The following is an 18,515-nucleotide window of genomic DNA, read 5'->3' as shown; positions in this document are numbered from 1 at the left end:
AGTGGCTGAATGCCGGATAGGTCTGTGCCCTCGATGCTAACCTGTCAAGAAATTAAAATATGGCGGACGAATGTTTGATATGTCACCGTATTTAAGAGTTATTTCGTTTAAATTTTAGTTTTTCTTCGCAAGTGTGATGAAAAACATTGTAACTCCGGGGGTAAGAATATTGTAAACTCGGGTCTTTAATTCCCTCCAGCCTAATAATCACCCTCGTATCCAAAATTTCACTTACCCCCCTCGTTGCACAATGTACTATAAATACGGTGACATTTCAAACATTCGTCCGCCATATTGTCATTCTTTGACAGGTTAGACATCTGACAGACTATTCGACACTCAGCCACGATAGAAGATTCTGTAAAAATATTTTAAACGGCTATTGATTAATCAAACTATTATTTTTTCCGTAAATAATATTAAGAAATTATAAACGTCAGTATTTTAAAAGTATAACTCATTTATATCTATATCATAGGCGACCGGTTTGGCCTAGTGGGTAGTAACCCTGCCTACGAAGCTGATGGTCCCGGGTTCAAATCCTGGTGAGGGCATTTATTCGTGTGATGAGCATGGATATTTGTTCCTGAGTCATGGGTGTTTTCTATGTATTTAAGTATTTGTAAATATTTATATATTATATATATCGTTGTCTAAGTACCCTCAATACAAGCCTTATTGAGCTTACTGTGGGACTTAGTCAATTTGTGTAATAATGTCCTATAATATTTATTATTTATTATTATTTATTTATCTAAGCGCTGCTGGCCTAGCGGTAAGAGCGTGCGACTTGCAATCCGGAGGTCGCGGGTTCAAACCCCGGCTCGTACCAATGAGTTTTTCGGAACTGATGTACGAAATATCATTTGGTATTTACCAGTCGCTTTTCGGTGAAGGAAAACATCGTGAGGAAACCGTACTAATCCCAACAAGGCCTAGTTTACCCTCTGGGTTGGAAGGTCAGATGGCAGTCGCTTTCGTAAAAACTAGTGTCTACGCCAAATTTTGGGATTAGTTGTCAAGCGGACCCCAGGGCCGTGGCAAAATGCCGGGACAACGCGAGGAAAAAAAAAAAATTATTTATCTACTTGGTTCGTATGAATAGTGAGAATAAAAAAAAACTAACTCCCGGGAGTTATAGTCTTTTTCCCCGCGGGAAAAACATGCCTTTATCCTTCAGTATACCTTTTACGAGCAAGTGTGATGAAAATGTATATTAAAACATTGCAAAAATAAATATAATATATATATATATATATATATATATATATATATACACACAAAAAAGGGCAACGCATTTTAAAATAAAACTAGGGATAATGCCAGTATTAATATTTTAAAAGCATGGTTAGGCATGGCATGAAATCGGGGGCAGTGGGGACCCGAAATGCTCCGTTTCGCCGTCTCGAGAGGAAACAGAGTGTGACAGACAAATGTGTAACTAGTGGCGTAATGTATTCTCTTCTTTTTACTCTAAGGGCCAGGGGTTCTGCACAGTAACAATTTGAGTTCAGGTGTAAATCGGGGTATTAATAGTATATTACGATATAAGTTGCGAAAATTACTTATGCGCAAATTATCATGCATTTTACAGTACATATGGCCGCACGGTAAAGTAGCACAATATTTCTTTCTTTTATAGGACGTTATTACACAAATTGACTAAGTCCCACAGTAAGCTCAATAAGGCTTGTGTTGAGGATACTTAGACAACGATATATATATAATATATAAATATTTATAAATACTTAAATACATAGAAAACATCCATGACTCAGGAACAAATATCCATGCTCATTACACGAATAAATGCCCTTACCAGGATTTGAACCCGGGACCATCGGCGTCGTAGGCAGGGTCATTACCCACTAGGCCAGACCGGTCGTCAGATATGTACTGTAGATATATTTACAGTAAACTTAAACTTACTATAACTCGTACTTATACTTATACTTTAAACGAAACTTTAAAGAGCCATATGTACGATAAACGTTGTACGATACACGTGCGAATAGGTAATTCGCAACTCGGTTGTCTGGAAGAGATTACTCTGTAGCGATAAGACCGCCTGTTGTTTATCTCTATCTTCATGTATTATATGTGTTTCCATGTACATGTTTTTCTGAGGTAGTGCAATAAAGAGGATTTCTATTTGTATTGTATTGTATCAAAACGAAACCACGGCAATTTTCGTAATCTCCCACGGAACCCCGACGCGAGAGTTTTGCAAATGTGATTGTTTGTGACCGGATGCGCAAACGCACGTCTTATTTCAAACGCTCGCCGAGTATTAGTCGAAATTTTGCTATTCCATACGACTTTTCCATCTTCAGTCCTCAACTGTGCGTTGCTTCAGAAATTTTCTGCCTCGCACAGCTAAGGCTGCTATCTCAAATTTCGCCAAACCCGGACAAAGGTTTAAAAAACCCGGACATTTGGCGTAAATCGCATTTTTCCCCGGACGAGTCCGAAAATAATATTTTTAAAAAACAAGACCTTTAATTTTACATGTAGTTTTAATGTGCTTCCTTACATGAAAAGTGACCGGGTTTTCCCCGGACACTTCTTGACACCCCCCCCCGGACGGCCTCCAAACTAGGACAAATCCGGGAAACCCGGACGGATGGCAGCCCTACGCACAGCTAAACTGGTGGCCACGGTATTTCCAGACCGATAAGACCTTCAAACCTTCAAGAAAAGAGCGTACTCACATACAGGATGTTTATTTAGTCACCTGCAATAATTTACGGGGTGAATATGTAAGTCATACTGAGCAACTTTTAGTATGGAACCAACCCCGGCATCGGTAAAAAAAAATTTACTCTCCCATAGAATATGTCAAGATCAGACAGCCAAAATGTATGCAAATATTTTTTTCGTGATTTCGGGGTTGGTCCTATAGTAAAAGTTGCTCACTATGACCTATACAGGGTGATTTCGGGGTCGTGGAGCAAGAGAACTATACATCGTACAGAATTCAAAGATGAGCCTAATGATGTTGCTAATTATTTATTATCACCAATAATGATGATTATTTTTCAGATGACCAGTAGAAAAAAACATTTTTGCATACAATTTGGTCACCCTACTCAATGTGACGTCTTGTCGCTTTCCATACAGCGTATGTCAAAAGTCATAGGGTGACCATGATTACTTAGTATAAGATTAATTTTACTTAAAAATAAAAAATAAATCACAAATTATATTTAAATCAAATACTACCATATGATAATGTGGATCATTCACAGAGTCAGAAAAAGTGGTTCTTGATCACGACCCAGAAATCAACCTGTATATTCACCCCGTAAATGATTACAGGTGACTAAATAAACAACCTGTATTAAATGCGGCAACGCATTTACAACCCCACTGGTGTTGCAGGTGTACATGGGCCACGGTAATCGCTTACCATCAGACGATTTGTTTGCTCGTTTGCCTTCTATATCATAAAAAAAAACTGACTTTGTTATCGATATACAAGCAATAACGGTTAATATAAAGAGCCTTGGCAAAAAGTATTGAACTAAGAAGTTGGTAATAATACATATTACCATCCTAAGTTAGTAAGTATGTAACAAGTTATCCCTTTGAACGCCAAGAACCCCTAAAATCGTCGTTACTAGTCGTGCCCACAGCGACAAGGACAACTATAGGTGTTATGGCGGATGCTGTCAAAGTAACCTTCACACTTTCGAGTAAGGCTTAGCTCGCTTGCGCCCGGAAGCTTGGCGTTAGAGTGAAGTTTGTGTTTATGATATAAAGCGTTCAAAGTGTTAATAGTACATTACGATACAAGTGCGAAAAATAGGAAATTATATTATATTACCTATTCGCACATCTATCGTACAACGTTTTACAGTACATATGGTCCTTTAAATGTTCGACACAGTAACGTAATATGCTAATATTCGCACTAGTGCGGTAAAGTAGCACCATATGTACTGTAAATACCTATTTATTTCGGATGTAAAAGTACTGAATGTGAATACAGACAGCATCCAAAGTAGTAGAACAGACTACGCGCTAAAATTTCTACAATTCTCTAACTAAAGTTAACACTAAGTAGGTATTAGATATTTTTCTACTTATGCTATACACCGTGTTTTTATTGAATTCCGTTAACTTTGGGGTATTGGTAAGTAACTACGGGTATTATATTTAACTTAAACAAACAATTGAAAAATTTGACATATCAATGTCATTTCGAACATCGATCGTCCGAAATAGTACTTGCGTTTAGTAGCAAATGTATTAACTTGTAAACACTAATCATTAATCAATATGTAAACAGGCCCTAAGGCAAATGTACTCGCTCGTAGGGGTCTTATCAGATAAAAAAACCGGTCAAGTGTAAGTTCGTTTTACTCACGTACCGAGGGTTCCGTATAAACTTTGAATTATATCGTGTAACTATAAAGGCGAAAGACTTTTGATCAGAAGTACCTATACTAAATATAATCTTGTACAGCACCATCCATCGCCAAATTGTCAAACTAATTTCCGCGTTGTAATGCACGTTTGTCGAGGATTTTTATTTGAAAAAAGGTGTCTTTAATGTAGTCTTATAGCAATTTCCAGTGTAATTAACACACAGAGTCGGACAGAGTCGCACCATAAAGGTTCCTTTTGTACCTTTTTGGTACGGAACCCTAATAAATGATCCAGTATCTCCGAAATGGAGTTAATCAGATTACCGGTTTCTTTGGGAAAGTTACTTAATTTAAGCTCAAGAATGCCTTGCCTTGAAATTAACGGATAAAAACATTTAACAATTAGATAGTGAAATAACTCGAACTATATACAGATATTTTTGATGTGTTGTTTAATCCACTATCTCTATCATTGACACTGAGTGTACAATATAAAAGAAAGAGATGACACATATTTTCGGAACCTCTCACATAAACTGCACGCGAGAGAACGCGAGAGTTTTGCAAATGATATTGTGTTACCGGATGCGCTTGCACATGTGTTCCAATCGCTCGCCGAGCTAATACAGCGTACGCTCACATATACATTTGCCATTACATATATATGTAAGCATTTCGCTCATACTTTGTCAAGACATATAGCGGCGCGAGTGAGACTTAAGTATCTATCGTAAACGTTTCGTATCTAACGAAATATATCCACAAAGCTATTCTTCCCTCTTAAGTGTAACTTAAAAAAACTTCTTAATTAATGTTTTTTTTTATAAATATTATAGGACATTCGTAAACGTCATCGTACCTACACAAATTATGACTTTTATATTAAATACGTATTGGATATTTGATCCTCAAAACCGTATCGACTGATACCATTAATCAGAAGTAAAGACGGATCAAAAACCGGTCTTACTTACACTAAATAATTAATATACGAGTAGATAAATAAATAGTTTAGGACATTATTACATTAATTGACTAAGTCTCACGGTAAGCTCAAGAAGGGTTATGTACTCAGACAACGATATATATATAGTATATACATAATTATAAATACTGTGATACATAGAAAAACCCATGACTCAGGAACAAATATCCATGCTCATCACAGGAATAAGTGCCCTTGCCAGGATTTAAACCCGGGACCTTCGGCTTTATAGGCAGTATACCCACTAGACCAGACCGGTCGCCAAAATTCAATATTTCTCTCTTCTTCCTCGCGTTGTCCCGGCATTTGCCACGGCTCATGGGAGCCTGGGGTCCGCTTGACAACTAATCCCAAGATTTGGCGTAGGCACTAGTTTTTACGAAAGCGACTGCCATCAGACCTTCCAACCCAGAGGATAAACTAGGCCTTGTTGGGATTAGTCCGGTTTCCTCACGATGTTTTCCTTCACCGAAAAGCGACTGGTAAATATCAAATGATATTTCGTACATAAGTTCCGAAAAACTCATTGGTACGAGCCGGGGTTTGAACCCGCGACCTCCGGATTGCAAGTCGCACGCTCTTACCGCTAGGCCACCAGCGCCTCCAAAATTCAAAATTCAATATCTAATTTAATTTATTGCCCATATTGGATTTACACTCTGTATATGTTTTGTACGCGTGGTTCCAAGACCTTACCCGAAAACGCGCGAAGCGGCACAAACCACCTGAAGGTGTTTCCAACATGGCTCCGTTTAGCTGTCACAAATGTGGTCGAAAATGCCGGTCCCACATTGGCTTATACAGCTACTAGAGTTGTCCCTCACATACAAACGCTGCATAAATGTCAAAATGTTAAAGGCCTTATGATGATATGTTTTGCACTGTTTTCGCCTCGCTCATGTTTGGAATGGCGTATGTATGTCATTTCATTGTTTTATGTTTCAACACAAGACGACCTTTTCTGCGAATAGCATATACTTGAGAGAAAATGACGGTTATGTCCGTTTCAAAACTAGTCATTTATGCAAACAAAACATAATTATGTAAATACTATGTAAAAGATGTGGCTTAGACATTCATTCAGTTATTGTGCATAGTGCAGCTCTAGAGGAATTACATGCGCTTTGCCGACCCTAACACTCCGCACCCTCGTTAAGCTCTGGCGGTTTTCTGTAAGGTGGAGGTACTTCCTCAGTTGGGCTCTACTCTAGATCTTGAATTACATTTGCGCTGTGCCCTACCACAGAAAGCGAGATGACAATCACAGTGCCCTACCTCTCTTTTGGACGTAGTTTAAGGGCCAAAATTAAGTGTCATTAAATCATTATTATGTCATTGTACGTTCGAATTAGCCTATATTTAGAGATTGTAAGATCCAACCCCTCTGATTTTTACGTTATTGTAATACTGTGGTGGCTATGTCTGTCACTTTCGCACTTACATACTTGTTAGAGCATGACAGGCATGGTGACGGGCGATAAAAATGCGACCGTGCTACGGCTGCTGGATTCGAAGGGGGCCAATATCTACTTATGGATAATATATTTTAGTTAAAAAATAAACACGATTAAAACTGCGATTATTGTAAATGTTTCAACTGAAATATTTTTTAATGAAACTAATTATTAAAAATAATAGTTTATGAAAAGTAAATTCCACAAACAAATAAACAGAAAATATCAATACCGGTATAATTACGGAATCCCGGTAAATGTAAACCCATATCGTCCGTTAAGAGTGTAAACCTGCCAAATCCATTTAAAAAAACAGAAAAAAATATAACTATTTTTGTAGACATTATAGTTAGAAATAAATAATTTTCAAAAATTGATTTAGCAGGTTTACTATCTTAACCGACGATATCAGTACCCCTAGTGTAAATAAATTCGATTTTGAAACGTGACGTACGCGTTTGCGTTTAGTCTCATTTTGTATTGGATTTAGAAAGAGCGCGCCAAGCGGGACGTTTTGGAAACTCAAAATCCTATACAAAATGAGACTTAACACAAACGCGTTCGTCACGTTATGATGTCGATAAAATTTACACTAGGGGTACAGAGCCCGTAGTGTAAATTTATTCGATTTTGAAACGTGACGTACGCGTTTGCGTTAAGTCTCATTTAGTATGGGATTTAGACACACCGCGCCAAGCGGAACGTTTTGGAAACTCAAAATCCCACACAAACTGAGACAACGCAAACGCGAACGTCACGTTACGCCATCGAATAAATTTACACTAGGGGTACAGAATAGTACAGATTGACAATAGTCCGATATTGGATGCCCTAAAGTTGCTCATCCGAAGTCTGTCATTGTCATTTCAGAAATTCTAATTCTATGATAATCAATTATCATTCATCATTCATTCACCAGCTCAAACATCTCAACGAGCACATTAATCAAATTTTCTACTAATGGAATTTTAATTAGTTGATCATAGTTAATTACAGATTATGCAATATCATTAGATGTTGTGAGAAATATATCGGATATATTGTGTTAGGATTTAATAGATTTTGCTAAGTCAATACAGACTGAATTAAAATGTTATTAGCTAGATACTTATACGGGTTGTTTAAGTATTTAGTCATCTGAAATAATTTGCGGGGTGAATATACAGGTGACCTTAGCCATTGAACAAACCCTGAAATCCCACGTAGGGTTACTTCTCACGAATGCTCTGACGTTCATATTTTTTAAATTAGAACAAAAGATTAAAGAAAATTAGATAAAAATATTTTTTTCGAACAAAAGTTATTTGCAATAATCGACAACAGAAAGAAACATACTGTGTTAATCTTTTGGCAGTGTTTTTGACAATTGGTTCAAAATATTTGATAATGATGACATTTTTCAAAAGTCAGAAGCTTATTAGTGTCATAAATAAAAATAATAATCAAAAAGGTCGAAGAAGGTTCCATACTATTCTTTTAGGATATTACCTTAGGAGCTACTAACACATACGAGTACAGGCTGCTCCAAAGTAAAATATGGTAATTTGTTAATTTCTTCGAAACCGCTACACCGGTTGTTATGATACTTTGTACACTGGTTCTAAATACCCTAATGCATAATTATGTATGTACATTTCGGCTTTGTCCAACGGCTAGAGACACCCTGTATAGGTCATACTGAGCAACTTTTACTATAACTCACCCTTAAATCTCGAAAAAAAAATTGGCTGTTTCATACATTTTGGCTGTCTGACCTTTATTCCAGGTGACTAAACAAAGGACCTGTATTTAACGGCCCTTAGCCTAGTTGCGTTGGTAGTGAGTAGTTTCGGGCAGTTTTTTTTTTTTTTTTTTTTTCTTTTGTAGAGTCATTGGTGTGAGTCAATCGGCCCTCGCTAGAATTACGGGCGGCCGGTTGCTCTTTGTTTCGTAGGTACTGTCTATTGTTGTGGTTATTGGTGACTATGTAGTAGCATTTTGGTGAGACTGCAGGCCCCCGATGTTACGGGCGGCCGTGTCCGAAATTTTCAGCTAAAAGTGCGATCTGGTATGTTATGTTTCTATGTTTTGTTGAAGGTCTTTAGTGTGTCTATTACATTTTTAGTATATTTTATAAATGAGTCTAGCGTGTCTTCTTTTTGGCACAACTTGACGTCCCTTTGCTTTTTTTTTTTTAATTTGATATTAGTATTGGCAACTAGGCCATGCATGAAATACAAAAGTAAACGTCCCTTTGCGTGCTCAACCACAGATAAGATAATGACTTGAATGTTGACAACCCTAAATAGCCGAAAGGGATAGTGCCATACATTAGAAACGGACATCATTATTCGTCTCTGAATCGCTGTGTAACTTCGGTTTTGTAGGAAGTTTCTTCTCTGTCTGTCTGTCACCAGCACTCACCAGCGTGTATCTCAGGAACCTTGAGAGCTAGACAGTTGAAATTTTCACAGATTATGTATTTCTATTGTCGCTATAACAAAAAATACTAAAAACAGAATAAAATAAATATTTAAGTGAGGCTCCCAAACAGCAAACGTGATTTTTTTCCGTTTGTTGCGTAATGGTACGGAATCCGACGTGCGCGAGTCCAACTCTCACTTGGCCGGATTTTTTAAAATATAAAAGCCTTTTTTTTTCTTTATTGGGGAAAAAAACAGATCCAGGCCAGTAATATATACGGATAAGATTCTAAAATAATAAATTTAGCCTACATCCTAACACAATTCCCACTAGGAGTTCAGACAATAATTTTACGACAGCGTTGTAATCAGAACTTAAAACAGACATCCTTACTTATATTAATACTAAACTATTACAATATTTATCATATCCTACTAGTATGTACATAAACACAAAAATAGGATTATCGAGTTCGGCCTAAATCACAGCAATAAACAATACAAAAGATATTAAGCTACAATACAGGTAATTAAAATTATAATTAACATTATAGGAGCAAGCTCACTTTGCGCTTAAAGTTGGATCGCGTATAATTAAATATGTCAACCGAGATTAGGTTTTTATTGTAATTATGACAAATTCTACGCAGCGGAGTTCGTACCCCAGCAGCGTTAGTGGCAGCCGTCGAGACCGCGAATAGGCAGTGTCCGTGTCCTGTAGGTGGGAGCTCGGAAACTGATAGCCTCCAGGAGCTCCGGGCAGTTATACTGACCGGTACATATATTATATAAGACGGTAGCATACCCTTACCATCTAATTTAGCAATTTAAATAGCATTAAATTTCAAAACACTTATTTTTTTGCAGCATTCGATATTCAAACGATATTTATATAGGATAAAACCAAAACATTCCATTTTGAGACGTAACAACGTAATGTTAAAATTGATTTTCGTTTAAAACCAATACGCAGTTGATACGTTTTTCATTGAAGGTTACAATTTGCGAGCGAAAGTGAAAAGCAGTGAATCAGCTGGTTTGCTATTCCTAATGCCTACATAATCCAGTCCATCATTTTCAGTCAAAGATCTTTCAAAGTAGTTACAATTAGAAAAAGTGTCGTAAATCTTACGACACAACGTGACTGTGACCTGTGACAGATTTGGTTTTCAGAGGCCATCAATTCTGACATACACTGACATCAGTATATTATAATGCGCTATGGAGTGTGGATTTAAGAGGAGAGAAATCTCTTATGATAGAACTGTTGCAAAACTGTCCAGCTGTCAGCTATAAATAATAGTTCCAAATCTCTCCACATTAGCGCTAGAGTAGCTAAGAACCTAAGCGTTATTGACGGAGTGAAGTGCGCTGTCTATGATTTGATTTTTTTGTTCAAGTTACTGTAGGTATTGTAGCGCCACCTATTTAAGGTTTTTTGATGACACTTTTTGGTATATGGAGATTTCTTTCCTTACCTCCACGTTCCATATAATGCGCGATAACTAAATGACATTAGTGTCAATTACAGTGTCAGTGTACGTTCGAATAAAAAAAAATTTAGAGTCGGTCATACAAGTCAAAGTCAAATTCAAAATATTCTTTATTCAAATAGGCCTAGCAACAAGCACTTTTAAATCGTCAAATACAAATATCATCTTAATCTAAATATCAGAGCAATTTATTGATGCAGTTATTATTGTTCTAAAAAAAACATTGAATTATTATAGATATGGTAAACATTTTTCGCACAACACAAGAACAATATATCAAATAAATTAAAATCTAAGACAACTTACCTACATAGAAAACTAAACAAATTTTGAACAAACGCACTAAAACTAACTCTAAAAATTAACTACAATAAAAATACTCTTTATTATCCACCTTTATAAAAAACAATACAGAAAGAAAACAGCATCAGAAGCACAGAAGTAGGTAGAGGTAAACAAAAGGCAGATCGCCTCAAAAGCTAACTTTTTTTTTCTATACTACGCCGGTGGCAAACAAGCATACGGCCCATAAGCAGTCTCCGTAGCCCATTTATGCGTTAGAGGGAGCAAGTTATATTGCTATCTCATTCCACCGTATAGCTGCGTCCCTTAGACTGGCCTACGCTGGGCCAACATGTAGAGAAGCCCTTACCGGCAGGAACACAACACTATGAGTAGGGTCTAGTGTTATTTGGCTGCTGTTTTCTGTAAGGTGGAAGTACTTCCCCAGTTGGGCTCTGCTCTAGATCTGGAATGCCATCCGCTGTGCTGTGCAACCCCCAAACCAACCCACATAAAGCGAGATGACATTCACAATGCCCATACCTCTATTTTGGACGTAATTTAAGGCCCGGGTACGTCCTCTACGGGGTAACTAATACTTACATTATCTATACCATAAACCCCATTCCAACCCCCACTCTGTCCAAATATGCCAAACATACTCGAGGCTTTCCCGCGCTGAATGGCAAGCGATATTTATTGGACTAAGGAGCCTGGGTTATAACCGCGAAAACGCGAAGTTCGTCAATTGCGGGTATTTTCTCTGTCACTCTAATTACGTCAGTGAGAGTAAAAGAGAAAAATCCCCGCAATATGCGAATTTTGATTTTCGCGGTAGGCTCCCGAACGGGGATCGCAACCTTTATCACGTTAACGCCGCCCCGAGTCTCTTAGCGATACCTTCTAAGTCTAAGGCAGTGAGATTTTACGTTTTTTACATATTTATTTTTAAAATATCAATATTTACCTTCCACTGAAATTTTTTGCTGAAATTCGTATTACTTTTGGAAAAAAATGACGTGTAGTAAACACCCCTATAATGGAATAGGCACCAGTAATGGGATGGTATAGACAAATCCTGTAAAACAAGTATTTACCATCAGTTTTTAATCTCTGGCAACATTTTACCATAAACAAGGGCCAAAGAACTGCTTAAGTTTAATTTTTCATTGATATTTGTAAGCTTGAAAATGAATGCTGTCATACATCCCATGACTGGAGCAAAAAAACAGTTTTAATTGGTTAATAATATTGAAACCAATTGCAGTAGCTTTCATTAAATACATAGGAAACGTAAAGGACGAATAATTGGACATTCAACTTTTAAAGCATAAAGCGGTAGAAATTTTACAGATGCCGTTGAAATATCAAAAACACTCCAAATTTTCTTTTAAATGTTCCATGATTTTTGCCGTTAACATAATACCGTTCGGGAAATGGGCCCCAGCTGAGGCCCATTTCCCGACCGATATTAGACTAATATTATTGTTAGTCCACGAACGACGAACAGCTGTCAAATCGTATGGGTTGCCATGACAACACACTAATAATATTAGACTAATATCGTTCGAGAAATGGGCCGCTGATTTTTCATAGTCGGATGGTTGCATAAGTTTAGTGAGCGTTTGGAACATTGTTCGTTATTATTTTGTCTGAGGTGCGTTCTGAATTCAAATCACTTTCGATTTCTGTTCGCGGTTACGTAGTGGTGTTACATTCGGCCTCCTTGACATTATTGAAGAAGATGATTTAGCATGTCTTTTTATTTAATATTTAAAGAAAATGCCCGGTCGTATTCTTAATTAACTGGAAAATAGTCTTAATCCTAGCCAATTTTTTAAAGATTACTATTTTATGAGCCTTAATATACTAAGTGTATTTATATTCATATGAATTATATTACGGTAACCATAAAAATTAAATGACATATCTAAATTAAATGTTACAAATTTAACCAGTTATATACCGAAAAAGATATTTTATATTAACAATTTTGTGAAATAAAACTACAGGCACCTAATATATTATACAAATTAACACTACACAACCTTTTATCGTCACTCTACCATAACACCTTTTAAAATCCTTCAAAATTGGACCTTATTCAAATACGAGTAAAGTCTAAATCAAAACGTATCTAATAAAAGACGCAAGTTTTGAAGAGTCTCGCAAGGCGCCAACTTTCGCTTCAGCTTTCCAAAACATTCGAACACTGGCCTACTAAACGTCATAAATACATTAGCATTTGATCCAAATTCAACCTTAACCTTATAATATTAAAGTGCAATTTTCATTGGACTAAATTCTCACTTAATCTCTTATTTTTTTAAATTGGCATTTGAATTTCGAAGTTAAACTTTTTGGAACGGGAGTAAAGTTGATAATCGGTTGGTATTTTAGTAATGACATTTGTTAAGGTTATTTTCGGTTTGAATTGCGTAAAATTGACAGCTAATTGGTATTTGATAGGGCCAAAGAAATTGACAGGAAGGAGGGCAATTTCACAAAGGTTCTATGGAATTAGTGAAAACGGAAGCGGGTGTTATTGTCTTTTTAGACAATTATAGGGTGGAGAAAAGTACCATATGTTTTTCGATTGATTAAATACTTAGAAGATTTTAGGTGCAACTTTAATACTTTATGATTTAATGAATTAAATATACGTGGAATAAGTAAAGTTTCAACTTTTAAGCGAGATACATTTTGGCATAGCTACCTTCCATACAACTTATTATTTATTAAGTGAGGAAACTGATGTATGGAGTGAACACTCTAAGTTTACTTATTTCTCTATGGTGTAGGTAAATAAGGCAGGAAAGAAAGAAAGATGGCATAGTATAACAATAATTCAATATGCTTTTAAAAAACATTTTAATTTATATGGTCTAGGCATCAGTTTATACCCTGTCAAGCCATTTCCTTCAGTAGATAAAAGCGGCAAATTTAAAAAATGTAAGCGCGAAGGGTTCGTCCAATAGAAAATTTGAATTTCGCGCCTTTTTCTCCTGACAATGTTTTTTGACAGGCTTTGTAGCTCATATGCCTGTCCAATTGAATTAAAAAAAAACTTTTCTTCAATCAAGAATTACTGCAAATAGGTAGCACTATTATTAAACAAGTATAGTGTATACCAACATAAAATTTACAATAAAATTATTGATATATATAATGCAATAAAATGTTAATACCGATTGAGCTACTGAAACAAAACTAATAGGTAATTAAATATTGCCACACTTATGCTAATCATATCACGCACACTAAAACAACATTATTAAGGATATAAAAGAAAGGGATTTACCAACATCGTTAATTTTACAGGTAATGTTATAAGCCATTAAATAATTATACTATATCAGTATGGCAACCTAACAGGAAAATAAGGCAAGAAAGTGAAAAGGAACTCAGTCGCCGCGCGGCTGTTACTTCCGATTTCCCGAGCCTCGCGAGCGGACGCATCGCTTTAAAAAAATAAAAAGGTCTTTTATAGTCCGCAGTCCGGACGCCACGACCGCGCGAAAACCAACAAACTCGCCCTCATAAAAAACCTAAAATGGAACGTTGAACAGTGATGTGTTGTGAAAACCGAACCAATGGATACGAAATTAAAAATAAAAATTTCAAAATTAGAAGAAGAAACAGTGCAATGGGTTTCAAGGTATTTTTGTTGTTCGCGATCTTGGGTGTTGTGTGTGCTGAAATAGAGAATGATGTGTTGACGCTGCAAGATGATTTGGACCTTAAGGACGAGGAAATAAAGTCGGAAAGGAGACGGCCGGCGAATGAGCAGGAGAAGGATATTTTATTGTTGGATGCTTTGGGAAGGAGAAAAGGCTCATACCATAGTTCGTATGGCGCGTCGCAAGAGGACGACTCCATAATGGATTTGTTGGGGAAAAGTGAGTATTTATTTTTAAACTTAGAGTATAAATTAATATCGTCAATTTATTATTTAATAGCCTAAGCTCTCGCGCATGATGGCCTGTGCCCAGCAGTGGGACGTATATAGACTGTTTATTTTATTCATTATATTTTAATAATATATAAGAAGTAAGATAAAGGTTTACCTTATATAAAAATATAGTAGATTTTTTTGGTTATTCTAATTAAAAGTTGATGTAGGTAATTTTTAACACAAATGAATATTATTTCACGACACACTTCAGTTATTAATGCAAATGCTACAGCAAAAGTGATATTATCCATAGTTCTAAATAGACGCAAATCAGTATGGCAACATGGTTCAACATCAGTATGGCAGTATGGTTTTTTGTACAATTTAATGTATTATTTGTATTTTAATCTCTAGCTTCCCAAAGGCCTATATAAAGGACTCTCAGTTTTGAATTCTTATTTTGACAAATTTAATATTGGATTTATTGACTACTATATGAAAGTTTTAACTTCGAACTAACTTGAACACAGTAGGTTTAATTATCGCAGTGTGTCTATATAATGGTTGAAATACCTTATACGTCAAAACGTAGAATGCGCATATTATTTATAGGTAAACGTTCCATTTGTTCGCACGAAACGGTATGCCTCGTCTTTTTTGTTACGGACGGCTAAAGAATGGAATGCGCTCCCGCCATCTGTATTCCCTGATAAATATGACCTCGGTCTCTTTAAAGCAAGAGTGAATAGGCTACTACTGAACCGGTGAGCTCCTTCTTAGGCCCTGTCTTCACTTTCCATCAGGTGTGACTAGGGTCAATCGCCAGTTTATAAAAAAAAAGGTAATGTAAGTAAATTAATAATAACCTTATTAAAGCGATATTAGCATAACTTTCACACAATAATGTAATTATGAAATTGTCGGAATCGTGTGAGTTGCACAATTAAAATCGAATTAGAGCAAATTGCGAGTAACGACATCCGTTGTCTATAGGGAACAAAATAAATATTTTACAAACTTTGTGGCAGTAATGAATGGAGTATCGAGACAAACCATTTTGGTTTAACGATAGTTTTTAGTGTTCCGTACCCAAAGGGTAGAACGGGACCCTATTACTAAGACTCCGCTGTCCGTCCGTCTATCACCAGGCTGTATCTCATGAACTGTGATAGCTAGACATTTGAAATTTTCACAGATGATGTATTTCTGTTGCCGCTATAACAACAAATACTAAAAAGTACGGAACCCTCGGTGGCCGAGTCCGACTCGCACTTGTCCGGTTTTCTTATCAAATATTTTGTCATTGTGATTTTTCTCTAATAAAAAAAATCTAAATTCATTCCTACATTTCCTACTAATATTCTGAATGCAAAAGTAATTATGTCTGTCTATATGTTGCCTATTCACGCTTGAACCGCTGAACCGATTTACTAGGACGATATTTGTTATGGAGATAGTTTCCCCGGATAGTCTCGTAATGCCACCTCAACACGATGGCCCAGCGCTGGGCCAGCGAGATGGCCATGCGATGGTTGAGAGCACGCACTATGGAATGGGCCACGTGTCGATGCGCACACACCTTTGATATACGGACGAAAAGCCGACTGTGGCCATCCCAACGCCATTCTGCCATAAAGCTAGGTTTAGACGAAGCCAGTAACGCTGGCGCCAGTCCTCAGACAAGACAGCACTGGCGGGAATAGAGAAGCGCCACCGTAGCCATCCCATCGCCATCCCGACGCGCCATAAGCCATCCGACTCCACTACCCTCTACGCTGGTCCATCTTAATGGCCAGTATGATGGACCATCGTGTAGAGGAACCATAAAAGGACATAGGATTGTTTTTATTAGGGCCTCTACCTCAATGATAATTGCATGCGTTTTTTTTGCTATATAGGAGGCAAACGAGCAGATCGATCACCTGATGTTAAGCTTTAACCGCCGCCCATGGACACCCGCAACACCAGAGGGGTGGCAAGTGCGTTGCCGGCCTTTAAGATGGGAGTACGCTTCATTGCGGCATTTTAATCGTTAAGCGGCAATTATAAATTGAATATCATGTCATCAGGGCCGGATTTCTGCCTAGGTCGACAAGGCCCAGGCCTAGTACTGGTTTTGAGATAGAGAAGGGGGGCCCCTAAAGTTCAAGTGGCATACTAAGTGCTTAGGGGCCCTAGGTCTAATCTGGGCCTGTATTTCATATAGGTATGTGATACATTTCAGACATTTCATGCATGGTCACTTTTTTCCAGTATATATTTATGTCGGTAAATCCCTTTTGTTTTATATATATATATATATATTTCAACTTATAAATATACCTGCCGGTGAGTAAGGTTGCCAGAGCTCTACGAGGGAGCGGGGTGTTAGGGTCTGCAACGCGCATGTAACATCTTTGGTGTTGCAGGCGTCCATAGGCTACGGTAATTGCTTACCATCAGATGGGCCGTATGCTTGTTTGCCACCGAAGAAATATAAAAAAGTAGTATATAAAAACACACTTTTGATATAACTGCAAACTTAAAAGAGACGTAGGTTTTAATGCTATGAAACGATTATTATTATTTTTTATATACATTCTTAACCACTAGAGCATAATTCATTTTTGAAAATTATTTGAGCGGCAATGTATGTCGTACATTGTGAGCACTTGTGACAGTCGTGAAATTTACCCGTACCATGAGTCACTGACACGGACCGTGCGCGTTGGAGGGTCTGCCATCTTGTGGCCTGAATCAGAACCATAAACATGCACATGTACACGTCACGTGTTTTCTTGTGCATAGTAGGTTCTGCCATCTTGTGGGCTACATCGGAACAATAAACATCACATTTACGCCTCGCGCCAAAAATCTGACGGCTCCTGTGCTGCCTCCTACAGTTCATGCACGCTCCCTGTACGCTATCGAGAACGTAATTTATGTTCTATACATCTCGCTCGCACTTATATGCGAGTAAGAGTAGTCATAGACAGCGCACTTCACTCCGTCAATAACACCTAAGTTCTTAGCTACTCTAGCGCTACTCTGGAGAGATTTGGAACTATTATTTATAGCTTACAGCTGGACACTTTTGCAACAGTTCTGCCTAAAGAGATTCCTGTTCCTTGCCTCTACCTTCCATAGATAATAGGAAAGTCGGTTACTGATGTCATGGGTTGTGTCACGGAGATACAATGACACAGCGACACACGAATGTCGTCTTAAACATTACGAAAATTACGCAACGTAACATAAACTTTCTTTTAACTTGTTTACGACTGTTGGTGCAAATGTTAATAGTACGAGTTTACGGTTTTTTTGCGTAATTTTCGCAGCGTTACCGAAGATTTCCGTTTGACTCGGGAAAACTGCTTTCATATGCCCGGACCGGATGTTCTCTACAGGTCGCTAGTCACAAACGATTCTCGTGAAATTTTGTGACGAGATTCTATGATTTTTTTTTTATCAATCCAATTTTTGGAATTTTTAAGGACTCAAGCGCCAATTGCGTCTATGGCGCTTAAGATCATTGTGAGTTCACCGTGATCAGAGCCACTAGTAGTACTCGTAATTTATTCTCATAAATTCACCAACGTAATGGTTATAAATATACATTTCCCAGTGCTTAAGCTACATAAATATCTGTACCCCT

At 37.3% G+C, this 18,515-nt stretch overlaps 1 protein-coding gene and 1 long non-coding RNA gene across 3 annotated transcripts in view; one reads left to right on the top strand and one right to left on the bottom strand.

The window, feature by feature from the left end:
• Positions 1 to 17,778, bottom strand: part of LOC133532179 (uncharacterized) — a 49,074-nt gene extending 31,296 nt beyond the window's left edge. The window contains exon 1 of the long non-coding RNA XR_009801659.1: positions 17,651 to 17,778. This is a non-coding gene — a long non-coding RNA (uncharacterized LOC133532179). The remainder of the gene's footprint in view (positions 1 to 17,650) is intronic.
• LOC133532174 (serine proteinase stubble-like) overlaps positions 1 to 18,515 on the top strand; it is a 49,024-nt gene that overhangs the window by 4,317 nt on the left and 26,192 nt on the right. The window contains exon 2 of one of the 2 annotated variants that reach the window (XM_061870725.1): positions 14,308 to 14,885. In XM_061870725.1, coding sequence (XP_061726709.1) covers positions 14,558 to 14,885 — 328 coding nt within the window. In that variant the 5' untranslated portion in view covers positions 14,308 to 14,557. Of the gene's footprint in view, positions 1 to 12,883; positions 14,886 to 18,515 lie in introns of those variants that run through there. The other variant, XM_061870726.1, reaches the window with a different exon arrangement.

The sequence above is a fragment of the Cydia pomonella genome, chromosome 26, assembly GCF_033807575.1.
Source record: "Cydia pomonella isolate Wapato2018A chromosome 26, ilCydPomo1, whole genome shotgun sequence".
In the NCBI taxonomy this organism is placed as follows: domain Eukaryota; kingdom Metazoa; phylum Arthropoda; class Insecta; order Lepidoptera; family Tortricidae; genus Cydia; species Cydia pomonella.
Note: the sequence above shows the minus strand (reverse complement) of the source record. Positions and strands in the feature narration are given on the sequence as shown.